Source organism: Ornithodoros turicata, chromosome 9, assembly GCF_037126465.1.
Source record: "Ornithodoros turicata isolate Travis chromosome 9, ASM3712646v1, whole genome shotgun sequence".
NCBI classification, from domain to species: domain Eukaryota; kingdom Metazoa; phylum Arthropoda; class Arachnida; order Ixodida; family Argasidae; genus Ornithodoros; species Ornithodoros turicata.
The window spans coordinates 12,143,093-12,170,496 of record NC_088209.1 but is presented as its reverse complement, the minus strand read 5'-3'; the positions used below and the strand labels follow the sequence as shown (position 1 = coordinate 12,170,496).

Sequence of the window (27,404 nt, the reverse complement as noted above, 5' to 3'; positions counted from 1 at the left end):
ATCTCTGGGTTCCTGCTCCTCTCAACAGTGGGAAATCTAGGGCAAATTAGTGCACTGCTGTCAAAGCGGAGGGAATCTCTGCGTTCCTGCTCCTCTCAACCGTGGGAAATCTAGGACAAATTAGTCGACTGTTGTCACTGCGGAGGGAATCTCTGGGTTCCTGCTCCTCTCAACAGTGGGAAATTTAGGGCAAATTAGTCCACTGTTGTCACTGCGGAGGGAATCTCTGGGTTCCTGCTCCTCTCAACAGTGGGAAATCTAGGGCAAATTAGTGCACTGCTGTCACTGCGGAGGGAATCTCTGCGTTCCTGCTCCTCTCAACAGTGGGAAATTTAGGGCAAATTAGTCCACTGTTGTCACTTCGGAGGGAATCTCTGGGTTCCTGCTCCTCTCAACAGTGGGAAATTTAGGGCAAATTAGTCCACTGTTGTCACTGCGGAGGGAATCTCTGGGTTCCTGCTCCTCTCAACAGTGGGAAATTTAGGGCAAATTAGTCCACTGTTGTCATTGCGGAGGGAATCTCTGGGTTCCTGCTCCTCTCAACAGTGGGAAATTTAGGGCAAATTAGTCCACTGTTGTCACTGCGGAGGGAATCTCTGGGTTCCTGCTCCTCTCAACTGTGGGAAATTTAGGGCAAATTAGTCCACTGTTGTCACTGCGGAGGGAATCTCTGGGTTCCTGCTCCTCTGAACAGTGGGAAATTTAGGGCAATTCGTCCACTGTTGTCGCTGCGGAGAGAATCTCTGGGTTCTGCTCCTCTCAACAGTGGGAAATCTAGGGCAAATTAGTCCACCGTTGTCACTGCGGAGGGAATCTCTGGGTTCCTGCTCCTGTCAACCGTGGGAAATCTAGGACAAATTAGTCGACTGTTGTCACTGCGGAGGGAATCTCTGGGTTCGTGCTCCTCTCAACAGTGGGAAATTTAGGGCAAATTAGTCCACTGTTGTCACTGCGGAGGGAATCTCTGGGTTTCTGCTCCTCTCAACAGTGGGAAATTTAGGGCAAATTAGTCCACCGTTGTCACTGCGGAGGGAATCTCTGGGTTCCTGCTCCTGTCAACAGTGGGAAATCTAGGGCAAATTAGTCCACTGTTGTCACTGCGGAGAGAATCTCTGGGTTCTGCTCCTCTCAACAGTGGGAAATCTAGGGCAAATTAGTCCACCGTTGTCACTGCGGAGGGAATCTCTGGGTTCCTGCTCCTGTCAACCGTGGGAAATCTAGGACAAATTAGTCGACTGTTGTCACTGCGGAGGGAATCTCTGGGTTCGTGCTCCTCTCAACAGTGGGAAATTTAGGGCAAATTAGTCCACTGTTGTCACTGCGGAGGGAATCTCTGGGTTCCTGCTCCTCTCAACAGTGGGAAATCTAGGGCAAGTAGGCCACTGTTGTCACTGCGGAGGGAATCTCTGGGTTCCTGCTCCTCTCAACAGTGGGAAATCTAGGGCAAATTAGTTAGGGAGATTTAATTTTTTTTAGGATTTAATATTTCTTTTTTTTTATTTATTTTCAGTTGGGCAGTAAACTCTGAACAGAGTAAAGTCTGACATTATTGTGTGAAAGAGCTGTTCTTTGTTGTTGTTCTTTGTTGTTGTTGTTCTTTGTTGTTGTTGTTGTTGTCTTCGTTGTTGTTGCTCTTTGTTGTTGTTGTTATCGTCGTTGTTGTTGTCGTCGTTGTCGTCGTCGTCGTCGTTGCCGTTGTCGTCGTTGTCGTCGTCGTTGTCTTTGTCGTCGCCGTCGTCGTCGTCGCCGTCGTTGTTGTTGTCGTTGTTGTTGTTGTCGTCGCCGCCGTTGTCGTCGTTGTCGTTGTCGTTGTCGTCGTCGCCGTCGTCGTCGTCGCCGTCGTTGTTGTTGTCGTCGTTGTCGTTGTCGTCGTCGTCGTCGTTGTCGCTGTCGTTGTGGTCGTCGCCGACGTCGTCGTCGTTGTCGTCGTCGTCGTTGTTGTCGTCGTCGTTGTCGTCGTCGTCGCTGTTGTCACTGTTCCACTGTTGTCACTGCGGAGGGAATCTCTGGGTTCCTGCTTCTCTCAACAGTGGGAAATGTAGGGCAAATTAGTCCACTGTTGTCACTGCTGAGGGAATCTCTGGGTCCTGCTCCTCTTAACAGTGGGAAATTTAGAGCAATTAGTCCACTGTTGTCACTGCGGAGGGAATCTCTGGGTTCCTGCTCCTCTCAACAGTGGGAAATTTAGAGCAATTAGTCCACTGTTGTCACTGCGGAGGGAATCTCTGGGTTCCTGCTCCTCTCAACAGTGGGAAATTTAGGACAATTGGTCCACTGTTGTCACTGCGGAGGGAATCTCTTGGTTCCTGCTCCTCTCAACAGTGGGAAATTTAGGGCAATTGGTCCACTGTTGTCACTGCGGAGGGAATCTCTGGGTTCCTGCTCCTGTCAACAGTGGGAAATTTAGGGCAATTAGGCCACTGTTGTCACTGCGGAGGGAATCTCTGGGTTCCTGCTCCTGTCAACAGTGGGATATTTAGGGCAATTAGGCCACTGTTGTCACTGCGGAGGGAATCTCTGGGTTCCTGCTCCTCTCAACAGTGGGAAATCTAGGGCAAATTAGTTAGGGAGATGTTAGTGGCAGACTGGCATAGTAAGGACGTAGAGGATTACAGTAAGGACATGGAGACTTACAATGAGGACGTGGGGACTTACGATAAGGACATGACGACTTACAATGAGGACATGGAGACTTACTGCCTTAAGAAAGGTCTTACAGCTACATGCCTCACAGCGGCATGCCTTACTGCCACACGTCTCACAGCTACATGCCTTACTGTATATGCCTTACCAGCTGCTTGCCATACCGCTATGCTACTGCGCTCTTGCGACTGCGGAGGGAATCTCTGGGTTCCTGCTCCTCTCAACTGAGGGAAATTTAGGGCAATTAGTCCACTGTTGTCACTGCGGAGGGAATCTCTGGGTTCCTGCTCCTCTCAACAGTGGGAAATTTAGGGCAATTGGTCCACTGTTGTCACTGCGGAGGGAATCTCTGGGTTCCTGCTCCTGTCAACAGTGGGAAATTTAGGGCAATTAGGCCACTGTTGTCACTGCGGAGGGAATCTCTGGGTTCCTGCTCCTGTCAACAGTGGGAAATTTCGGGCAATTAGGCCACTGTTGTCACTGCGGAGGGAATCTCTGGGTTCCTGCTCCTCTCAACAGTGGGAAATTTAGGGCAATTGGTCCACTGTTGTCACTGCGGAGGGAATCTCTGGGTTCCTGCTCCTGTCAACAGTGGGAAATTTAGGGCAATTAGGCCACTGTTGTCACTGCGGAGGGAATCTCTGGGTTCCTGCTCCTGTCAACAGTGGGATATTTAGGGCAATTAGGCCACTGTTGTCACTGCGGAGGGAATCTCTGGGTTCCTGCTCCTCTCAACAGTGGGAAATCTAGGGCAAATTAGTTAGGGAGATGTTAGTGGCAGACTGGCATAGTAAGGACGTAGAGGATTACAGTAAGGACATGGAGACTTACAATGAGGACGTGGGGACTTACGATAAGGACATGACGACTTACAATGAGGACATGGAGACTTACTGCCTTAAGAAAGGTCTTACAGCTACATGCCTCACAGCGGCATGCCTTACTGCCACACGTCTCACAGCTACATGCCTTACTGTATATGCCTTACCAGCTGCTTGCCATACCGCTATGCTACTGCGCTCTTGCGACTGCGGAGGGAATCTCTGGGTTCCTGCTCCTCTCAACTGAGGGAAATTTAGGGCAATTAGTCCACTGTTGTCACTGCGGAGGGAATCTCTGGGTTCCTGCTCCTCTCAACAGTGGGAAATTTAGGGCAATTGGTCCACTGTTGTCACTGCGGAGGGAATCTCTGGGTTCCTGCTCCTGTCAACAGTGGGAAATTTAGGGCAATTAGGCCACTGTTGTCACTGCGGAGGGAATCTCTGGGTTCCTGCTCCTGTCAACAGTGGGAAATTTCGGGCAATTAGGCCACTGTTGTCACTGCGGAGGGAATCTCTGGGTTCCTGCTCCTCTCAACAGTGGGAAATTTAGGGCAATTGGTCCACTGTTGTCACTGCGGAGGGAATCTCTGGGTTCCTGCTCCTGTCAACAGTGGGAAATTTAGGGCAATTAGGCCACTGTTGTCACTGCGGAGGGAATCTCTGGGTTCCTGCTCCTGTCAACAGTGGGATATTTAAGGCAATTAGGCCACTGTTGTCACTGCGGAGGGAATCTCTGGGTTCCTGCTCCTCTCAACAGTGGGAAATCTAGGGCAAATTAGTTAGGGAGATGTTAGTGGCAGACTGGCATAGTAAGGACGTAGAGGATTACAGTAAGGACATGGAGACTTACAATGAGGACGTGGGGACTTACGATAAGGACATGACGACTTACAATGAGGACATGGAGACTTACTGCCTTAAGAAAGGTCTTACAGCTACATGCCTCACAGCGGCATGCCTTACTGCCACACGTCTCACAGCTACATGCCTTACTGTATATGCCTTACCAGCTGCTTGCCATACCGTTATGCTACTGCGCTCTTGCGACTGCGGAGGGAATCTCTGGGTTCCTGCTCCTCTCAACTGAGGGAAATTTAGGGCAATTAGTCCACTGTTGTCACTGCGGAGGGAATCTCTGGGTTCCTGCTCCTCTCAACAGTGGGAAATTTAGGGCAATTGGTCCACTGTTGTCACTGCGGAGGGAATCTCTGGGTTCCTGCTCCTGTCAACAGTGGGAAATTTAGGGCAATTAGGCCACTGTTGTCACTGCGGAGGGAATCTCTGGGTTCCTGCTCCTGTCAACAGTGGGAAATTTCGGGCAATTAGGCCACTGTTGTCACTGCGGAGGGAATCTCTGGGTTCCTGCTCCTCTCAACAGTGGGAAATTTAGGGCAATTGGTCCACTGTTGTCACTGCGGAGGGAATCTCTGTGTTCCTGCTCCTGTCAACAGTGGGAAATTTAGGGCAATTAGGCCACTGTTGTCACTGCGGAGGGAATCTCTGGGTTCCTGCTCCTCTAAACAGTGGGAAATTTAGGGCAATTAGTCGACTGTTGTCATGCCGAGGGAGTCTCTAGGTTGTGTTCCTGTCAAGACTGGGAAATGCAGATGGAATGAGTTAAGACCTTCTGCTCCTCCATCTCCTGCAACAGAAGAACATTGAAGAGGATGTTACATTAACAACGTACAGAAAAGGACAAAGGCAGAAGTTTTCAACAAATCAGGGCAGCTCATGCAAGCAACTTACATCTAATAAAAGTATAGGAACATGGCAGTCGTAAAAAACCAACAGCCTAAGACTGGTGAACGTTAGAAACGCAAAGAGAATAATTATCAAATTGGATGTCGAGTCACACAGAGCGAATTTCTGGAACAGAAATGCAGAAAGCTGCAAACGCGATAAGCAGATAACCTTGATGGGCATGGCATGGCATATATAAGCCAGTTCCTGTCGAGAAAGGCAAGTAGGACTCCAGGCTGCATGGGCATCGAGGCGGCACCAAGCTCCAAGTGTACAATCCAAGGCTGCAAGCTGCAAGAACAAGCAGGGGTATATTGGATCGCAATCGCTTATAAGCTCCTTTTTGTCTTTGGTGAAACGCTAGTTCTGCAATTCACCGTAACGGAATGCGCTACTCGTCGAAACAACTTGCACCACTGGATAGACGTATTTTTAGACGTATTTTTAATTTTTATTAGCCTCGATCGTGATATGAACATAATAATTCCATAAATTATATGAGTAGGAGAGTGGATACAGGGGAGGCGATCCCTCTAATAGCGAATATCATTGAGGGATAAATTTTGCCTAACGCTGGGTGGCGTTTACTTCGTCAATGGATAGCTCCCGTGGCTCAGTGCGTAGCGTGCTGGCCATGTCAGATCCAGACTGGGAGGTACTGGGTTCGAATCCCGCTGAGCCGTCTGGGATTTTGCTTAGATGCTTTCAGAGATACGTCGCTACAGTTCCCTTTAGTGGTCAGCCCAGGACGCACATTCTCGTGGGGCGTGAGTCGCGACGTTGCCCACCTCTGCGAGGCCGACAACGGTGACCACCCTTTCACCACCACCACCACCAATGGATAGGTTCAAGGTGTGACATGTGCTCGCGCGTAACCCGCGTGCTTTCTTGTGTTTGTTTTGGCAACGTAGGATTATGACTGATCCATATCGCATCGTTGTGGACATACACTTTAAAGTTCTGTATTGATATATAGCAACCCTCAAACATAAGGTAAGCCCTTAGGTGAACAGGAACTGATAATACGCAAATGTCAGCTGACAACGACAAATGTCGACAATTTGACCTATGTACTCCATGCGAGAATAAGTAAAAAAATCGATAACACATTTGATAAGGCAGAAATCGCCCTGCCTCGTGTGTGAATCAGAGAGTGAGAAGGAAAGATGTAGGAGAGAAAGGGTATGGCGCTGTTGGTTGTGCATGGGCTGTCCGTCCCATCTGTACCGGCAGAACCTTTTTTTCCTGAGTTGTTGTGTTTAGTAACGCCAATAACATATCTGGAATACATATTAGTACAATACTACTGTATCTTACAATACAATATACCCGTCGCGGCCCCATGTATTTTCTATGGGGCAAACTTTTCCATTTTTCTCGATAAATACTCGTCCGATCTTCACGATATCGGTCTCATTTGATAGCTTTTAACAATTATGAGAAAATTGATTTTTCAAATTTTCAATTTTCGCTTAGATTTTTCGTTGAGACGTTGTAGAACGTGTAGAAAATAGCCAAAAATTGACATTAGACTTCTGAAGTGAATAGCAGAAAAAGAAATCATCTTAGGCGACATTTGCTCAATCCATTTTCTTCTAAAATATGTCCTGAACGTTTTGGTACCACTATCTCGCGTGTAACGTCAGCCTTTCTTGAGATAAATGGAAATATCTGAGGCTATGTACACCGCTTCCTCGGGACAACTTTTTCTGCCGCCCGATGCTGCCACGACGCGGGCTTCACGTCCAGAAGGTATTTATCTGCCAAGTGTGACCCTTATTTCAGCATACTATCCGAGTTTCCTTTTCCCCAGGAAAAAAAAAGGGAAGAGCGCTAAGCTCCACTACAGCGGAGCTATTCTTTTTCCTGCTGTGTGGCTTATCCGCGCCGGCCTTTGAGAAGCGGGCACAAGTGGGCATGTAATGACTCAGCATGCTATTCTCGGTATTGGGGTCGTCCTTGCAGTTCGGACTGTCCCGTCGATTCGCTTGGTTCCTGTGTGCGTGTTTGTCCCGAACATCTGGAAGCGTCGAAAGATATGTTTGGCGCAGGGACGAGCGGCGATGATGAGCTGAGCAACTGAAAATTCGGCATCCGCCAAAATAATGATGATAATAAATACTAGTGAGATAAGCACAACATCCCCATTGTCTTGCGGCCTCCCAAATAGAACGAACGGCGTCTAGTCATAACGGCACGGATAGTTCATTATTTATTTATTTATTTATTTGTGCTGTTGTATGAGCCGTTCCAGTTGTAAGCCAACCTCTATGTTCTTAGTGTAATTTTGTTGTAATGTGCTCCGTGTACAGTATCGTTATAGCCCTATTTATTAAAGTCAGTTACCTGGCTATCTGAAACCCAATCCATTCGCTTTCCCATAATATGCGGGTGAAAGTTCTCCAGATATTTATAAAGCAAATACCACTTTCAATGCTATCACTGGGGGTGTGATAGATCAACTTCGTATGTTATAGTGAAAAGAGTAGACAGAGCGACGAAAAAAAGTCGGGCAGCTTGGTTTCGGCAAATAAGCGAAAAGCTACCGGTGAGTCAGTTGCATAAAGCTCACGAGAAGCTAATAAAAATTAATGGCTTAATCTCTTCAAGTGAAAGCTCTCTATCCATTTATCACCCATGGTTGACGAAGAGGTAATAAAAATAAATGCCGCGTAACTGACGACGTGCTTTCCGACATCCGTGAGTAAATAAAGGAGGGCATAACGTCAAAGTAACGACCCGTACATGCTATGCGATGTACTGGTTCGCGGAGGTACATGCATTTTAGCTTACAAAAAAGAAAATAATTGCGCTATTTGGCTGCTGAATTTTGTTCATGTGGCCGTTCCAAAACCCAGTCGGGTGCAACTCTAGTTGTGCTTATGGTTCGTCCCTTTTTATAAAGGCACGTTGCACTTCAAGTAACCTGCTAGGGCTGTCAGGCTGGCAAGCACTTGTGAGTCATGTGGGTAAGCTTTGACAAAGTGACATATTGAGCGTGGAGATGGTATCCAAAACAAAAACGGACTCAAGACCGAGTTGTAATTGTGCGAATTGTGGAGGCCGAGCCTTCGGACCCTCTGTGTCAGCCCAGCAGCTGTTGCCCCAGGGTCGCTGAACGTCAGGATGCCCACCGACAGGTCGATGGGCAACCTGTCCCTGCCCAGAAACCTTAGTTGGCGAGGAGGAGGAGGAGGAGGAGGAGTGTCGTTGGGAGGAACCCGAGAGGTCTGCCTGCCTGATTAGGCGGCATGTTTCTCGGGAAGGGAAAGGTGGTGGAGAGGAGGAGAGGAAAGGGTGAAGTGGAAGACCGAGCGGAATCCGCTCGGGGGGAGGATAGCTGCGTCCATGGGCCGACTTCAGGGGAACTGTGCCGGCATACGCCTATTACACATCTGAGGGAAACCCAGGAAAAACCCCAGACGGCACAGCCGGCCCGCGGATTCGAACCGCGGACCTCCCAGTCTCCAAGCGCACGCGCTACCGCTGCGCCACCGGAGCTGGTCCTTAGTTGGCTGCTGCCGATCAAAGCGCCTTTCATGGTCGTCCCTGACGCTATCTCTCGTGAACACGGTCAGATAGACACTGAAGCCACAGCTCGACCTCTCACTACATGCCCCACTTTATATGTGCACAGGCCAAGGAGATGGTGAATCAGCTAGCTTTGTGTTCATGTGAGCAAGAGCAGCAACGGAACAAGTGGGGGAAGAAAAAAGAAAGAGGCCGGCGCAGACTCGAAGTGAACCGACATTGTGTAGGTAGAAAGCAAGACCGATGACACCCAACGGAGGTAAAAGGGTTATTATACTCCCCCACACAAAACGCAAAAGAAAAAGAAAAACGAAATAAGGCTTCCGCACTCCTGAAAGCGGGTAGTGGACCTCTCATCTACACTCTTAAAAATGAACTTCACCACATAGCACGCTCCTAGCCAACCACCATCCCGAATGACAACGTTCTCGCCCTAGATTTGTTGAAAACGGGAGGAGGAGCCTATTTTGTGCCATTATGCACGGCACAAAATAGGCTCCTCCTCCCGTTTTCAACAAATCAGGGACGAGAACGTTGTCATTCGGGATGGTGGTTGGCTAGGAGCGTGCTATGTGGTGAAGTTCATTTTTAAGAGTGTACATGCCGTCATGCAGTACGAAAAAACAAACAGAAAAGGAAGGAAGAGTGAGGGGCTGAAACAAGCAGGTTGAGCGGCTATTATGGGGGGAGCTCTGCGAAGAGCCTGTCAAACACTACATATTTTCCAGTTGATCCGACTTGGTGAATGGACATGTCGTTGTACTTGGCTTCCCGTGCTAAAGAGTCCAAGCCCAGCGCCGGCTGTGTTGAATGCTCTTGTTCTCACGTTGAGGTGCGCACATGTGAACAGTTTCTTGCGATGTCGGTCTCGGGCGTAGGAAGAAATAGTCCCAAAAAGAATAGTCCCGTAGGAATGGCCCCGGAAAAACTGATACCGGCCAGCGAGAGAGAAAAGAAAAGCGATCCAGTTGACTTTTTCTCTCTCTCTCTCTCTGTCTTTGCATCCGCTCAGAATACAACTTCACTGCATATATTTTTCTTTTCTTCTTTGTAGTTTCGCGCTGATAAATTGCCATCTTAAAAAGTATTGGGTAGGGGTGTCCGAATATTATCATTTGGACTGGAGACAAACATACGGTATTATCGTTATCTTATGCGTTATACGTAATTAATAATATACGCTCGAACGCAGGGATGCTGTTGTTCTCTATCGCGGGTGCGCGTCATCAACTAAAAATTAATGCCAGAACAAACGTTTAGCAAACGAGATAAACGCTAAGAAATAAAAGTACCAAATAATCGCACTTATGATAAATAAATATAAATAATAGTAATACACAAATAAAATAAAATACCAAGTCCGGACAGTCGTCTCAACCCACCATCTTTGCCTGCCTGTTTGTGCGTGTGCTGCCGAATGTGTAACTCTCCTTGCTAAAGGGTCATTCAGTTCAGTCAAACGTCTTGAACGAAACCGCTGCCGATTTGGGGATTGTCGCAAAAATGTAGTTGGTGAAGGTGCACGTTCATGGGGTAGACAGTTGGTGCCATCACATGCGAAATTCGTAGCAAAAAAAATAATTAAATTAGTAGCATATACCACTTGTATTCGCCCCTTAATTGAATACGCCTCTACAGTCTGGTTTCCACAAGCTAAGACGATGGTGTCACAGCTTGAAATGGTTCAAAGAAAATCACTGCGCTTCGTATACAGTAAATATAACCCTTTAGACTCTCCTTCTGCGCTGCTGGTACGGGCAGGCCTCCCTACATTAAAAACACGAGTAAGGATACAACGATAGAAAACCTTTTTTGCAGATTCTGACAGGAATTTTTAAAATTCCATATGATGAATACTTTACATTCATTCAGAGAGGTGCCACCAGAACTACCCATAATCGTTACATTAAGCCCCCGTATAGTAGGGTTGAAGTCTTTAAAAATTCCTTCTTCCCTATTGTAATTAAGGACTGGAATGCACCGCCTAGCGATCTTGTTAACTTCAACTCTCTTGCCTCATTTATTCGTATTGATGCTTACTTTCAAAAAATGTAAACAATCTGTATTTTATTTTTGATGGTGTTTCGGTACCTTTCTGGTAGCAAAGTGCCGTTTTGCTGTTGATGCCTACTCCTGTTTAAATGCGTGTTCAGTTGTTCGTTCAATTATTGTTTAATTGCCATTTAAGTTCTTGCTAATTTTGTTCTAATTCCGAGACGGTGGATTTACTTTTGCTGCACAATGTGCTCATGATCTGTACATTTTCTTTTATTTTCACACTCCTGCAAATGACATCTTGGTGATGTCCAGCAGTATCCCTTAAACAAAATAAATAAATAAATTCACAAGTCAGTAATTTTTTGTTTAATTGGTGAGGGTATTGCAAACGAACATTGCATAGCATATAAGTATAGCCCCACTGATGCCAACACAGAATAAATTATTTCGCCATCGTGAACAGTTCTCTATTCTTCCAGCCGGGAGATTTTGGTGAAGCAGCAAAACGATACACAAGTCGGACAGAGTGCCAACCACTGATCTCTATAGATAGGCTGGATCGCGGATAGGGTGCCCGGCAGCGTGGTCACCGGCCGCCATATTGGTGGGCCCAACGCGTCCTGTCGTCTGCATTTAGTTCAAGCGGGGCTGCCCGTATTTTTTAAATTTACCTTTAAATTAAAGGGCATGTCATGCCAGTTTGTTGCAGCTTTGAGTACACTTCACACGGACAGAGAAAGAGGGATAATTTTTCACAGGTAAGCTCTTTATTTTGAGAAAAAATCTGTTTATTCGTATCGCATGCATCTGACAACTCGGAATTGCTTGCATTGCTACTTCGCTGGTGCCATTACGTACTAAGAAAGTATGTGTGGCTGCTCCTATCAATCTCAAAACTATGTATTTTCTATAAACAATGCTCTTCCCCGCTCAGCTGTGCCGAAGAAGCGGATGCAGAACCTGCGCCAATATGCCCATTTGTTCCACTGTTCTTGCAATTTGTGAGGTACGGTGGAAGTAAATAAACTGCTGTGTTAACCTCGTATGTGTAGTCGCTCATACAGCGTGTGTAATATAAGTCATGCGTGTGCATGCTCTTCGTGCACAGCGCTTCGAATTTCTGTAATGAAATACGCTGACAGCTGAATAACTGCAATGCACTCGTGACGATAACGCTATTTTCAGATGAGGAATATGGAGTTTCATCGCAGGGGCTATACTCCACCGCATAGCTGGTGGTGGTGAATAAAATAACGAGCCCCTTCACAATAAGGATCGAGGTCTTATTGTAGAACACACACAGATACACTCGTAGAACATAATACGATCATGGAAAAAGTCAAACGAGAACCATACAACACCAAACCACACAATAACGAACGAGAATCGCGCGGAACACCACACGAAAACCGAACAACAAACGAAAACAAACAAAAAATATACAAACGGAAGTACCTTACAATAACAAACAGTGTGAAACCTTTCCGGGCAAAAAGAATTAATTTTATAGGTTGACATTCACCGAATTCACCTTCATATACGTATGCTCCCCGTGCACGACACTTACGGCCACCTATTCAGACTACAGGGTGCGGAGAAGAAAAAGAAGGCAATTACCATTAAAAACTACAGGAACACGGCTGAAGCACATTTGGAATACATCAGCACACTGATTTCTAAGAAAGATGCTTGCTAATCAGCAGTCAGGAGCGTTTAAAGTGCAATAAATACTCCAAATCAAATCGCTTCCCATTGTTTCCTATGGGAGCAGCCGGCGCCAGTGGGCCCTCCAACATGGCGGCCGGTTGCCGCACCTCTCTCTCACGAGCCCCTCTCCCCTCTCCTATGCGCGATCCCGCCTTTATACATAGAGATGAGTGATCCATCCATGTCTAGTACAGAGTAGGTCGTGGCCAGTGCCATCTTTGCTTCTAGCCTCTCCTTACGAATTACGATTTCTATATTTCTATAATGGACGACTTTAAGCGCAGAAACCTCGCGAAGCGGCGACGTTCGCAACTACGACTACTGGCGGTTGCGACTGCGCAAACTGGGCCCGATCAGGCCTGTGTGCCGTAGGTGAATGTGCATTCAGTTTTGAAATGGATCCTTGGAGCAGACGGCAGCAGCCGTTCAAAGTACCAAAACTACGATGGTACCATCGCCATTTCCGTTATATTAGGCTCGCTGTACTGACAGGAGCTACGGCACTCTTTTTGAGCCGTCCCATATACGACATATTCTTGAGAGACTACTTTGAAGGCCCAAGTAAGACTCTACATTGCCGCGAATATCACTAGATTTTAACCGCAGTCCACCAAGCAGCTAAGACCGGTTTACTATCATTACAGGGCCGAGGATAGAAATTAGCCTGCGCCAGTTGATAGAAAAACCAAAGGAAGGCGAAGAGCCCAAACCATGGAAGGAATTCGTAGCAGAACAGCTGTACCTCGCAGAAGAAAGAGCACAACAAAAACAAGAGGAAAGAAAGCAAAAAGAAGAGAAGAAAAGACTAGCAGAATTATCCTGATTACGGCGAGTAGCAGACCAGTGTCGCACTTTACGTGATTGGCTGAAACGGGGCAACTTGCTAGTATTAAAAAAAAAAAAAAAAAAAAACTCGTTGATACCGTAGTGGGAATCACAACGCAATGTTGGAAGGCCTGCAGAACAGTTTGTTTTATTAGCTTTGTATTAGCAAAATAAAAATTGCACGCACATGGCAGGCTCAGGTGGGGACGACAATACCTTGTCCAGTTGCTGATGCAAGATGTGATCTGGCCTGCATACAGTACCATGCCATGGAATGGAGGTGTTTGCCCCTGGTCCCATGCCTACATTGCTCACCACTTATGTTACATTTTGACATCCTTATGTAGGGCAGAGAAGCAGTCAGACACTATGCAAAATTTAGCGACGGAAATACCCATTACCGCTGTGTTTGCTCAGAAGACTCTTTTGAAAGTCCTTACATAAAGAAACATATCTGTCACTTAGTGGCGTGGCCTCGTGTTACTTCAAGCTCTACCTTTACATGACCTTGTTGTATCGTAACAACCTGCACAGATATTGGGATGTGTCGTGCTTGAAAAATATCGTGACCATCCAGTTTTTGCAGTTTCAGCTCTCGAACATATCGTTACATTTGGTTCTATGTACTCGACTAGCTGTGTCGGGGCATCTAGTTTGGTCACACAACCACCGCTTGCATATTGCCTTTAATCTCCTCCTCTCCTTCAACTGGTTGTTCCAAACCAAGTCAGTTTTCCTCACAGTCAGCCGAGTACACAGCAACAGTGAATTTTGCTTTAGTTCCTTACAGGGTAGAAGCATGAAAATGCAAGGCAAGGTGCCAGTAGTGAGCCAATCAGGCCACACATGCACCATCCTTTTTCTCAAGAACAAAAATGGTCAAGTGCAGAACTGCATAGCACGGGGATAAATACCCACAGAATGCAAAACTCCATAACAGGGCAGTAGAAGAAAACCTTAGGTTCAAGTACAATCCTGAGCATAGTTTTACACGCAGTTTTCTTTTTGTGCAAACATGCTTCGACAAATGATTTGTGACACTTCGTCAGTGGGAGGTCTACAATGTCTGAGAAATCGAAACAGCGACAATATGAAAAGAGAGTTTCAAGAAGAAGCACTTCGTGAGGCATAGCACACCCTTTTACATTCAGAGACTCGGGGAAAAGGGGGAGATCGTGACGACGAGGAGGGGAAAAAAAAAAAAAAACGTGCGTGGTCCAGCTGCTGTTGACGAGGCAGCAAACAACGTTTGGTTGATGCTTCATTTGTGTCGCACAAACCTAGAACTTGCAAGTGACTAGGTACCAATACTACCTGATGTACCGACCTCTGATGGCTCGACGCGTACTGAAGACAACATAAGCACGCGGCACAGTTAAGGCTCTGAAGCCTACCCTTTCCCAATCACACACACACACAAGGGGCCTCCTCCACCCACAAACAACGTTCAAACAACGTACAAAACAACGGCACCTTGTTACCTCAACCATAATTACGGAACAAAGAAAACAGTCTTCTCGTTCTACCTCCTCTGCGACTCCGTCTCGGGAACGGAATTCTGTCGCCAGTCCAGTGTTTTCACCATTCCGCGGTTTCGAACACGCACGTCGGCAAACAAAAGAAGGGTGTTCAGAAGACGCGATCGTGGTACTGCCCGTCAGTGCTCGTGGTGGAAGCCTGAGCTGCTTTGGCTCCTGGGTGTGCCCCCGGGGGATGGGCCCCCGGGTGGGCTTGCTGCTGCATGCCTCGTCTCCGAGGGGGGGCCAGGTACTCAAACATGGATTGCGTGTGTTGGGAGAGCATCTTGGCCAGGTCAGACGGCATAGGATCTGTCCAGAAGAAGTCGTGGTTGAGCGCATTGTCGCTGTCGTACCGCTTGGTGGGGTCGAGGCACAGCAGCTTGTCTAGCAGGTCGAGGGCGTAAGGGTCCTTCACGTATGCCTGAAAAAATAAAAGAATAAAAAGTCAGAAAGAGAAGGGCTTGGAAGTCAATGAACACAAAAATCTTGACTGCTACTGCGGTAGATATGCTTCTACCATCTCCCCAAGTTACCGCAAGTACGAGGCGAACACGAACGCTCTATGTGGGATGTTTTCATATGTGCCTTTCAAGCGCGCGACAGCAGGTGATCACACGGACCTTGTTCATTTTTCTGCCTATTTTCTAATTGGACCTTCGGGTAATTTAATAAAATTTCACACTCCTCTCGGTACAATTAACGGAAGCTTACGGTACCGCGTAATGTATCAGATAATGCTCTAAAATCATGTTTTTTGTTAATGTGACAGAAAATGTGAAAGAATAAATCCTGTGGACGATATGCCCGGAATGTGGCCCGGCAAGACCGGTTCCAAATTTCTCGTTTTGCAACAGGAAAGCGAGATGCGGTTTCAAACATGGAGGCACGGCCAGACTCGGCAAATGGAGAAATCTACGCTTACGTACTGAATTTACAAAAAGGGGGATGTGCATGAAATGGATGATGATGATGATGATTCAGGTTTTTATGGTGCACGGACAGCTAAGGTCGTGGTGCACCAAGACAGTGGTGAAATTGTGATTAGTTAAAATTGTAAACGGACAGTGATAGGAGTGTGATCGATTAAAATTATGTACACTGTCTGGTAAAAACATGTTTACAAAGGCATAAAATTACAAGAGACTGACCATCCCGGTGTCTTTCAAGAAATTATGAACTCTGCTAAAAGGGACAATAGCCTCATCACCGAGCAACAGTGCTGGGTGAAGAGGTAAAAACTGTCTATAAAACTCTCTGAGATGATGCATGAAATGGTTACTTGAGATGACAATCATCCTTACCTTAAGACGTTCCTTCACTTTTCTTTTCTGCCCTTTTGGCAAGTTAAGCTTGTGGTAAAGTTCAAGTTTTTCAACACCTGGCCACAGCTCGGGTGTAAGCGACCCGCAGAGCTGACTGATCAAGCTGATCTGATGTTGTTCCGTGTTGCCCTGAAACAGAACGCAGTCCAGGGCATTTAAGTTTAGGGCTGGGTAAGTAGTTAGGTGACTGAACTGAATAAAAATTCTACTTATGGATATACCTATGGATGGTATACAGTGTGATACAATATAATCTCATTATTCCTTCGTCGGAACTTCCGTGTTCCCTGTTATGGCATCTAGAAATGCTAAAAGGTGCTACAATTCAGTAGAGTCGACAAAACCCTGAAAAGACTTTTTTCACAAAATTAAGGTTAAAGGGGAACTAAACTGATGGTTGTACTTTGTCTGAACTACACAGAGTGAAAGCAGGGGTTTCACTCTACCTAAATATGTGGAAGACTTTGTGTAGCTCAAGCGCTTTCACTATTTAAAAAGCGGATCAAAGAGCGAAATCAGTGCAACTCTCCCCTTCGTCTAATGCGTCAGCAAACGGGGCAGACTCATCCCCGAATGACGTTTTGCGTTGTCAGCCAATCTTGGACTCCCACAAGGTCAGCCGCGGGGGAGAACCTGCCGAACCTGTTTGCTGTCGCGTTGTTGCGGCTCCGTGCCGGCGGAGGGGTTTCACTTCAAAGAATATGCGCGACTTATAAAAAAATCTCATTTCTATTAGTGAAGGCGGCCGAAAAAGATGTACAAGTAATACGTTGCAGATGGACATTCCTCATGAATGTAGTGTAGTGACTCTGAAAAAAAAAAACTTATTAAAAAATGCAGCAACGTAAGTGGTGGCCCGCACGAAACGTCAAAATAACGTCGCTCCTATTGTTGTGAAAACTTGAAGGGTGGAGCAAGTTCAAGAAATAGTGCGCAACGCGTTCTATAATTACTGCACAACTATGTCATTGTCGACCTTCATAATTGAAGAAAATACCGTATTTTCACACGTATTAGCCGCGGCTTATGCGCGAATATTTTTTTTTCGCGGACGCTCTGCGGCTTATTCACGGGTGCGGCTTATCTGATGGCTATTTTTCCCTGGTATTTTCCCCATACCCCGGATTACACGAAAGGGCCGACAATGTCAGACAGTGCCTCATGTTTTTTCGGAACGGGACCGCCCTGCTAGTGCACGAACAATACCGAACAGGGGCGGGTCCGCATTCGAGTGGTCTGACCTTCCGAATACATTCCCCCACGCAGCTTTAACAAAAGGGGTGACAGTGATTAATGTCTCCTGGAACACTACTAATTCATCAATCGGCAAAAAACACGCAACAAGGGCACAATCCGATCTTAGTAGAACACTAGAACTGACCTCCTTTGTTATACATCATGCCGACACCAGAATGTGGACCACAGGGTTTATGGCCTTCCCTATGGTCTCCTTTGTCGGCAGGAAGGGTTCAATACACCTGACATCGGGATAAAACGTGGTCAGCTAAGCGTCAGTTCTCATTTGAGCACTGACGCAGCAGCATTCGTGGACACGGGCACGGCAGTTAGAGGTAAGGCATGGCTCCAACGCGGAGGCACAGCTACGACAGCGGCTTCAAACTAAAAGTCGTCGACGTCGCGAACCAGTACGGGAACAGGGCAGCTGGCAGGGAGTACGCCGTCGACGAGCGTTGAGAGTCTCTATTGATTTTGTTTGTGCATCACTGGTTTAGCGCACAAAGCAGTCGCGTCGTATTACCCGCGGCTTATCTGCGAGTGCGGCTTATCTGCAAAAACATTTTCAAAATGTATCCAAAAACGAGTCCTGCGGCTTATCTGCGGTGCGGCTAATACGCGTGAAAATACAGTATGTTTCAGAGTTAAATGGACATATTCCTACTGATACATCATTGCTCTTATATCGACTTAGTGCCCCTATAAGCGAAATACAAGTAGGGGGGATGAACGAGTATGGTGGCACTGGAATTCGCGACGATATCACCTCCACAAAGACAAATCGATTCACTTGACGACATTCATTCTCGCACGCGCTTGATTCTTGTCAAACATTTCTATAACTGAAACGTCACCTCAACATCAGTACAGTTTATTCGCATAGTGTGTCACTTGGCATTGCAGATATCTGCTGTCACAAAACCAGCACATATGTCATTGTTATGGGATTTGATTTCACGATAAGCCGGCATGTAGAGGCCAGCTAAGTCTCGTTCACGTGATCCCCGATCTCCCCGATCCCGAGATTTCCGCTTCTATCCGCTTCCACGCGAGTTGACGAACTACTCACGAATCGCGCTCCCACACAAATTCGCGAATTATTCGGACCACGAAATTAACCACTTGTACAGTATTTACAGAGGTGATACTTGCACCACAGGAAAGAGGAACAAGGAGCGTGTCACCACAATGGTGTTCGCAAACTCGCGGAACTTGCGGATGCTGCTTACTCGTGATCGGCAAAACAAGGAGCCTCACTGTTTTAATGGGATCGACACCTTTCCCGTTGATAACAGAGCCAGCAAAAAGGTGTTGATGACAATCGATATTTTCTCAAACTGAGTTGGAAGTATTTGTGTTCGCGTTCACGATTGGGTCGGGCAAATGCCACCTAGATACAGAAGGTCAGCTTATCGCTTCCTCTCCCTCCTCGGAATTCGTCTGTTACTGCGAATCACCGTTCTGTGAACTCAAAGACCCGCAAATGATTGCTGCAACTAACTTGGAACATGTGGACTTGAATCTGTAGGCAAAAAGTGCAACGCGCTTTCCAGAAAATCGAACTTGATAAGGATATGGGACCGTTTTTGGGGACGTTCAATCACTACTTGCAGACGACGGTTGTTCGTCTCCATGGCTACCACCATTGAAAACACAATCCTGATTGGCTAGCTCTCAGTTGCAACGTCACGTCCACGATTAAGCAGGCTTCCTCTATCGAGGTTGTGTTGGTTGGACTCGACATGGCAAATGATGTTGAGATGTGGCTGCAGAAACGAATGCGAGCACTAAAATTCATTTTATTTATTTATTTATTTTATAGATACTAGTGGCCTTCATCAGGCCTAAGTAGGAGCGGACACACAAAACAAAACAAAACAAAAAAGGGATACACAAATTCAATAGATAAAAGGATGATAAGGATGATGACAAAAAGGATGATAAAAAAAATAAGCATGCACAAATTCAATTGATAAAGGATGACACATTGCGATAGAAGGATTGCACTAAAGGAGAGTCAACTACTGCCTGTGGCAGTAGTTCACTCTGTGGCAGTTTCTTTTATTTATTTATTTTTCACTCTGAGATGAATTGATGTTTGTCTGCAAATAAATATTTTGGAATGAATGAGACCTCTCGTATTACTGGCACCACGCAACAGCAAATGTGTGGCAAGGCCTAGCGAGCCATGATGCATCTCCGACGTAGCTAGTACGGGCTGCCCATGCATCAACCACTCATTCGGAGGAGTTCCCCCTTTATTCAAACTCCGCTTTATTTGAACAAATTTTTGGTCCACTTCAAGTTTCAATTAACAGTATTGCACTGTACATGCAAACAGTTATGTAGCAGCATTCACTGTCTTCCATACACTCCCTTCTGATGCTTTCGAGCTTACGAGTGCAACTTTGCAACTATATTTGAATATATTCAGAAACTGGCGTTTTCGTGGCATACAGACGTGAACAGAGGACAGGAGGAAGGAAGGGGGGGTTAGTGTGTGTCCTGGGCTGACTTCAGAGGGAATTGTGCCAACATCAAAGTGTTCCAGAAAACCAGGGCGGAAACGTCAGACAGCGCAGTCAGTGGAAGGATTTCAACCCACCACCACCCAGTCTACAGCACGACTTTGGAGTAAGCACCAACAAGCTCTTAATTTCAGGAGTCATAAAACAGGGTAAAATCTGGCGATATCCAGTGACTGTCGTTGTCAATGGCGGCTGTCGTGATGATGTCGGCTGCTGAATTGCCACTCTGCCAAGTTAGGTTTCGCGATTTTTTTAAACTTTTTCCCCGGAGTGACAACGTTGCAAATCGGGGGCTAAAAGCAGGTCCTTCCGGGTTTTACCCTAAATCACGAGGTCCTAATTGAACCTCTGTATGCAATAAGGGGATAAGTCAACTTATCCCCCTTTTACTATTTTCACTGCAATGACATCTACATACCAGTATATACCTGCCAAAGAAAATTTAGGACCATACTGCACACTATTGGCCAGCTACAGGAGGGTACGAAATGGGAAATGCATGTGCGTCAATGGGCCGGACAATCAGATCGGGCCCCTCTTCTCGGTTTGGGATTTTTCGACTCCTCCCCTTATTGCATACAGAGTTTCCATTATATATTCGAGTCGGAATCAGATATAGTCGAACCTCGATATAACGAAACCCACGGGGACAGCAATTTCTTTCGTTGTATCGAACATTTTGTTGTACCGAATTGAAGGTCATGGATCGCGACCTGTGCGAGGGCGCGCGCTGTACATAAGCGTCGATAACTCCCGCAACGATGCGGAAAAGTTTTTCGTGAAAAATGACAACTACAAATACAGCGCCAAAGTGCATCTACGGTATTTTATTCTTGCGTGAAATAGCCAGCTATACGCATCTGCGTCGTGCCTAGAAGACGTGGGGTCACGCATTGTTCGTACGCCGCTGAAGCCTCCGCAGCTTTCTCCATATCGTGTTGCGATCTCCCGCAAACCTTCAACGTCTATGACAGTGCGTTTTCTGTAAGGCTCTCTGTTGCTACGGCATGTTTGTCCCCGTCAAGAAAATCATCTAGGCTGATTTCGTCACTTACGCCGCCACGCGAACGAAGCGTTTCCCACGCGCGCGATGGCGTCTCGCGCTCTTTTTACTTGGCTGCAACTAGAGTGACTCTAGCTGAAACCGGACAGTTCAAAACAAGCGCGAAAAGGAGAAGCCACGGAAGAAAATCCCTAACCTTCCAATGACTCAGACTTCCTTTTGTAGGCACCAGATTCCTCCCGACCCTAATCGCGCGTGCCATCTTTCGCTGCGGGAACAGGGCGCTGCTTGCGCCCTTTGTTTTCGTGACCCTAAAGTTGGCTTCTGGGATGATAAACCTTATCTCGTTCTTTCGCTGTATCGAGGCGGCGGCTAAAAGGTGACTCGTTGTAGCGGGAGTTAAAATACATTGATCCCTATGGCCCTCTGCCGGGGAATCCGAATTATTTCGCTCTATCGCGAATTTCGTTATATCGCGTTTCGTTGTAACGAGGTTTGACTGTATATACTATTACTCGCTTCGGTGTTTGAAAAATGTGAATATTCGCGCCAACCTACTGAAACATGGTACGACCTTTCACTTGCGGGTGTGTAACGTATCGAACTTGACAGCGCAACGTGTCTTACTCACTTGCATGATTGGGGAGCGTGTCCACATCTCTGCCATGATGCACCCTGCACCCCACATGTCGACGGGAGGTCCGTAGTTCCGCTCACCGAGCAGCAGTTCCGGAGGCCTATACCACAGCGTGACAACTCGGTTGGTGTACCGATTGGGCTGTGCAGATTTGCTCAGGCTGAAGGCTCGGGCCAGTCCAAAATCGGCGAGCTTCAAAACGCCGTGCTTCGTTATGAGGATATTGGCTGCTTTCATGTCCCTGGAATATTATTACGCTGTTTTCACCGTGACGGTTAACAACAACAACAACAACAAAAAAAAAAAAAAAGATTATGTACACTGCGATAGAAAAGAAAAGAACTGCACGAAAGAATGGTTCGTGATGCAACGAACAGTTCAATACAGAAAACTGCACTTCATTTCTGCAGCAATTATGGTGGATGTCACGTAAAAAAGAAGGAAAATAAAAGAAAAAAAAATGAGTAGAAAAACAAGCACCCATTGCAGGACTGCACTCAATTCCTTTCAGTTGCCTAGCCTGTCCCCTTTAAACGTGGCTTCCGCAACGCAAGTCAAACCGAGGAGGGCTTGAATGAAAAAAACAAGTTTACTTCCAGTTTACTTGTGGGGCACATTAGCCTCTCTAATAATGTTAACCCTCCTTCCACAAAAACCGAGCTTTTGTCAGTGGAGTTAGCGATATGGTAAATGGACAGGATTTCAATATTGGGGAGATGATGGAATAGCGAGAGTATGACACCCATATCAGGCTGTTACTGCCATTTACAGAGTTAGTCCTAGCAGATGTTATACAGTCAAACTCCTTTACAACGAAACTCAGGGGACAGCAAAAAAAATTCGCAGTAAAGGTATTTTCGTTAAAAAGGATGTCTATTATTGGACCTATAGGCTCCAGCGGGACCGCAAAAAAATTTTGCTGTAATGGTATTTTCGTTAAAAAGGTGTTCGCTATAAAGGAGTTTGACTGTACTGCATCGTCACGATTAAAGACTGGGTTTCGCAAACTGGTAGCCATTTGTTTGAAGTTCTGTTGGAATTTTTCGTGAACGTTATGGTCCCCAAAAGCTGCCACTCTCTCCTCTGCACGTTTCAATTTCATTTCACCACACACATCATACAGAAGAAGAGGATTAGTGCATGGCGTCAGAATGGGCATGTCACATCGTTGTAGGCAGCAGTGAAGCGGACACAGGAGAAAATGGCGGTGTTCATCTGAGATAGGTTACTGAAAATGCATGGGGCGAGATTTTGCTTTATTTTTATTTTATTTTTTCCTACACGACCATAGTGCTTACAAAAAATTCTAATAAAACTTCAGACGAATGGCTATCAGCCTTCAAAGTCTGGAGTAGTCTACACCATGTCTTATATTTTTACAACGCGATTTAAATGTATAAAGTTTGCTAGAATAACCCTGAATATGCTCAAAGATAGGTTTAATTTCATAATTTTTTTGTGAGGAAGAGAGGTGTTGTAAGATAAGCATTATAACTGATACTATATAAATATACAAGCTGCCGGTGCCCATTTCCTTCTTGACTTTAAAAACAAGGTTTGTGCTCCTTCCAATGTGATAACGTTCTCAGTTTTGATCTATATTGTGATGTATATTTCGCAGAACGTGAAGAAAAGCAATGTGCAAGTTTCCGGCGATGCAGAATCAAAAATAACAGAGACAGTTAAGAGCATCAACTGTTTACTATGTACACATTAAAAAACGAGACTTTCGTGCAGTAGGCTGCACTTCTTCAGGTTTGAGGTCCTGTTACAAGCCTGTACAAGTTTTGTTTTGTCTGATGCTCTTAACCATCCTTGTTATATTTCACAGCCTAGAAACATGTGTTTGCTTTACGTTTTTACAATGTACGCGTGTGCCTTCGTTTGTGCAACTCATTACCTTCATTCTCCATTACAGTAATTACATGTGCCAAGCATTCTGAAGCGTCTAACATCGTATCTAATTTTGCAGTCATCATTTTCCTGAAAAATTGAAGTCCCGTGACATTTTGCACGTGAGGACACTTTGCTTTTCCAGACATCTGCATGAGCCATGCACGTGCCCTTACATAGCTGTTCAAGCCTAGCTGGCCTCACGGCAAATGGGTTCTACGGGGTGTCCCAGAAAACGTGTCATTGAATTATAATTTTAAAAAAACCACGCCACCTAGAATCATGCAGTCAATGGCATTTCTTCATACCAAGTTTTTGCCACTGCACGATCTGAATGTCACGTATCGTAAATTTAATCATGTAAATATTTGCGAACTGAGCTCGGAAATTTGCCAAGTGAAGGTCACCTTTTTACCCCACCAATATGCAGAGCGTGCCGAATTCACCCAAACTCATGATAACTGACAGTGATATTCACGAGCTACACCGACGAAAAAAAATAGCCGAACATCATGCTCTATGAAGCTCCCAGAGGATAGCGCGTGGAGGAATTTTTCAGCGTAATCGTTGTCAGTCCGACGAAAGGAGGTTGGAAACCCAGCCCACACCGGCATCACAGAAAGAGATAACATAACATAGCAGAGATAACATAACATAGGCATGGCTTATCGCGTCCCGCTTTCGCTGGGATCACGCTTTCCCTCTCCCAATTTCAGGACCTGTCACTTTTTCTACTATCAATCTGTTCTACTATCAATCGATTGCGCTCAAAAAGCTGTAGCGTGTTATGGTCCGGTGCTTCGAAAGGCATGATGTTCGGCCATTTTTTCAATACCATTAATTTGAGTAAATTAGACACATTCTTCACATTGGTGGGGTAAAATCTGACCTTCACTTGGCAAATTTCAGACTTCAGTTGGGAAAAATTTACATATTGACACTTACATTGACATTTACATCAGGAGGTGGCAAAAACCTAGTAAGAACAAATGCCGTTGACCGCATGATTCTGGGTGGTGTAGTTGCAAAAATGTTCCAGAAGCCGGGGGAAGACATATTAAGAAAAAACATGCAAACACACCGACTTAACACAATAAATCAACAATTTACTACAGACGTTTCGTCTCCCATTCGGGAGGCATCATCGGTGGAAAAACAATTTACAGGCACTGATGATGCCTCCCGAATGGGAGAGGAAACGTCTGCAGTAACTTGTTGATTTGTTGTCTAAAGTCGGTGTATTTATGTGTTTTTTTCCTAATGTGGTGTAGTTATTTTATTACAGTTAAAGGACACATTTTCTTGGACGTCCTGTATATCCCCACACTATTCTCCACTGCCATCGAATCATCACAGCACGCGAAGATCACCTGTGGAGTATCTTGTTGCTGTGGATGAAGTAGAGCCCGTTGAGCAGCTGCTGCATCACCTTCTTGATCTCACCCAGCGAGAACTTCACCTGGATGTTGCTCAGCAGTCCAGCCAGGTCGTGCTCACAAAAGTCAAACACCAGGTAGAAGGTGGCCTTGTGACGGTTATAGGAGGTTGCTGTGCCAGATGCGGCAGATGCACGTCTTAGTGGTGAAGGACCTCACAAAGTCACCAAAAACGCACAATATGCAGGAGAGATTGCACACACAAATATCACGCGCCTCTGTCTGCGTTGTTCAAGGCGGAATGTTACAGCTGCCTTGCAGCGCCTTACAATTAGCGTTATGCCTCCACATCGGCGCAAGTAACGCGACAAGACATGCATGCATGCAAGGTTTCACGCAGGCGTACTTACCTTTTGTTCTGCAGATTTCAATTAGGTTAACTACATTTTCGTGTTTAAGAAGTTGCAATATCTTTATTTCTCGTAGCGCTGTTATCGGAAACTGAAATGTTAAAGAACGTCTGAGCAATGATGTATACGACGAATGTTGGCGACTCTTTGGAAAAAGGTCTTACTCCTTCTTTTTCGTTTTCCATGAGAACTTTCTTGAGAGCAACCACTTTTCTCGTTTGCCTGTGGACTGCCTTGAATACCTCCCTGCAGAAAAGAAGTGCAAAGCTTCAGATTGATCTGCGTCATTTAAATTTCAAACACACGTTCTTCGGGGCCTCCAAATATCTATTGGTGTATGTCTTATCGGGTCAGATTCATTGAGGTTGCCCGTGGGTCTGATGATTCATACTGACAACATTTCAACACGAAAAGTCTGGATGGTTACCCGAAAGTTCCCTGCCCGATCTTAGCGATCTTCTCGTACTTAAGAACATCGTCGCAATATGGAAAATCGAAATCGTCTAATTTGCTCGCAAGTAGTTGTTGCTGTTGATTACTAGCGTTCTCCCTCGCGTTGACACTCATTTCACATGTTGGATTGAAGTATGGCATTCTGTCTTTCGTCCTGTCTTGAAAGCGTATTCGCAGCAAAAAGAAAAATGGTACGAAATGCAGTTCGCATCGAAATGTATCGTAACAATCGATTTTATTTCAAAACAAGAGTTTTAGAAACACGCGAAGGGTCCTATTATCATTAAAATATTGAAATAAACACACCGCCGGGTGCGGACCGCCTATAAGCCGCGCTGATAGCCAGCAGTATCCATGACGTTTTCCAAGTGACGTAGAGTTTCTTGTGTCAGAATCTCTCTGTGATTGGCTGAAGCAGACAACATCGCCTACGTTTAAAACGAGAGAGAGGAGAATGTACTTATTCAATTTCCTTTTCCTTCCATTGACAGTTATGTTACAAAATGGCTGCCAATCTGGAAGATCTTACGACAAAGACCGACAACGATGTTTTAGAAGGCCGTGCGGTCACACTCCAAGATAAACTGGACGTTACTTATCGTCAAATTGTGTTTCTGGACCAGCAGATTCGTGACTTGAAACGCTTGTACAAGCGAGCTGAAAAGAACAACAAATACGCATTCCGCTACAACATCCGAATGAAGATGTCCATCGCCAGTGGGATCAAAATGATGTACTTTCACTACGCCAACACAAAAGTGACAGAGCTGGGACAGTTAACATCGCAGATGGAAGAAGCAAGATCGTCCGCCAGCGATACTTCGGACGGAGATCGCGTTTAGTGTTTATCCCCCTATAGAAACTGGCCGCGCGTAGATTGTGGTCTTACAATTTCTTCGTGTACTTTTGATAGGGTATTTCCGTATTCCCACAACACGCGACGTTCGAAGTGTGTAATATAGGTCTCGATTGACTTGTGCTGTGTGCAGTGCTCACTATTCGCTTTGGTTGCAGTTGTCGGAAGCATGTTACCACACCATGAAAACGAACTTTTTGTATTTTATTGTTGTCAAAAGGCGTCTGTGACGTTGTTGACTAGACAAGACGCCGTGTTCCTCATCGTGTAAATAAATGTAACGCGTTTGCCCCTAAGCGTATCTTTCACCATTGGTGTGGTACAAAAAGTATGATTGCGACATGCAGCCCTCGTGTACAAAAGAGATTTCAAGGAGTCAGAAAAACTCCTTCCCAGAACTGCCAGTATGCATTGTCACCTCACCTGCCCAGCATTGAGGCACGCCACCTTGTTTTTTCTTTCTTCCTCACTGCTGCTGTGTTTGACGACGCCTGTCCTGCATTCGATGCAGTCAACCGGTCACCTTGCGTTTGCACTACAGCAGACAACTCTCGGCAGCCAATTAAATCGCTCGGGTGATCTAACGTTGCCACATCCCAGAAGGAGCTAAGAAAGTTTGTTGCCAGCGCGCACACTTGAGTAGAGCAATGTTTTCGGGAAACCGCACTTCCCAAAGGAAATAGTTCGCGTCTCGCAGAGAAGACAAGAGCCCTAGTCCAGCTGATGCTTCCCCCAAACACGATCTTAGTGATAGCCACATGTAACTTTTTTCAGTTATAAGTTACTTTAAAAAGCAACTAAGTTACAGTTACCCTCAGCAAAATGTAACTAGCTGCAGTTACATTGCTAAACAAAATCCACAGTCACAGTGCATTATAAGCAGAACTCCCAGTAGGGCCCTAAAA

The 27,404-nt window shown here is 45.9% G+C and overlaps 1 protein-coding gene and 1 long non-coding RNA gene across 3 annotated transcripts; one reads left to right on the top strand and one right to left on the bottom strand.

The window, feature by feature from the left end:
• The first annotated feature begins 12,817 nt into the window (after positions 1–12,817).
• On the top strand, positions 12,818–13,459 carry LOC135368114 (uncharacterized). Its single transcript, XR_010414677.1, has 2 exons — positions 12,818–13,001; positions 13,085–13,459. It is a non-coding gene; the product is annotated as an uncharacterized LOC135368114 (long non-coding RNA).
• On the bottom strand, positions 13,388–25,770 carry LOC135368113 (cyclin-dependent kinase 9-like). 2 transcript variants are annotated; one of them, XM_064601200.1, is made up of 7 exons: positions 25,618–25,770; positions 25,355–25,436; positions 25,191–25,281; positions 24,775–24,994; positions 21,506–21,752; positions 16,087–16,236; positions 13,388–15,206 (listed from the first exon to the last, which is right to left on the bottom strand). In XM_064601200.1, exons 1-7 carry the CDS (start codon positions 25,755–25,757, stop codon positions 14,895–14,897), a joined length of 1,242 nt encoding a protein of 413 aa, XP_064457270.1. In that variant the 5' UTR covers positions 25,758–25,770; the 3' UTR covers positions 13,388–14,894. The 2 variants fall into 2 exon arrangements, with proteins under 2 accessions (XP_064457270.1, XP_064457271.1); XM_064601201.1 differs by having other exon boundaries at positions 24,775–24,952.
• Positions 25,771–27,404: the final 1,634 nt, after the last annotated feature.

Bases quoted from the DNA above. Each gene is read 5' to 3' on its own strand.
- LOC135368113 (XM_064601200.1), bottom strand. From the start codon at position 25,757: ATGAGTGTCAACGCGAGGGAGAACGCTAGTAATCAACAGCAACAACTA. The intron at 25,282-25,354 runs GTAAGACCTTTT...TTAACATTTCAG, and splicing joins TGGAAAACGAAAAAGAAGGA to TTTCCGATAACAGCGCTACG. The intron at 24,995-25,190 runs GTAAGTACGCCT...TGACTTTGTGAG, and splicing joins TGAAATCTGCAGAACAAAAG to GTCCTTCACCACTAAGACGT.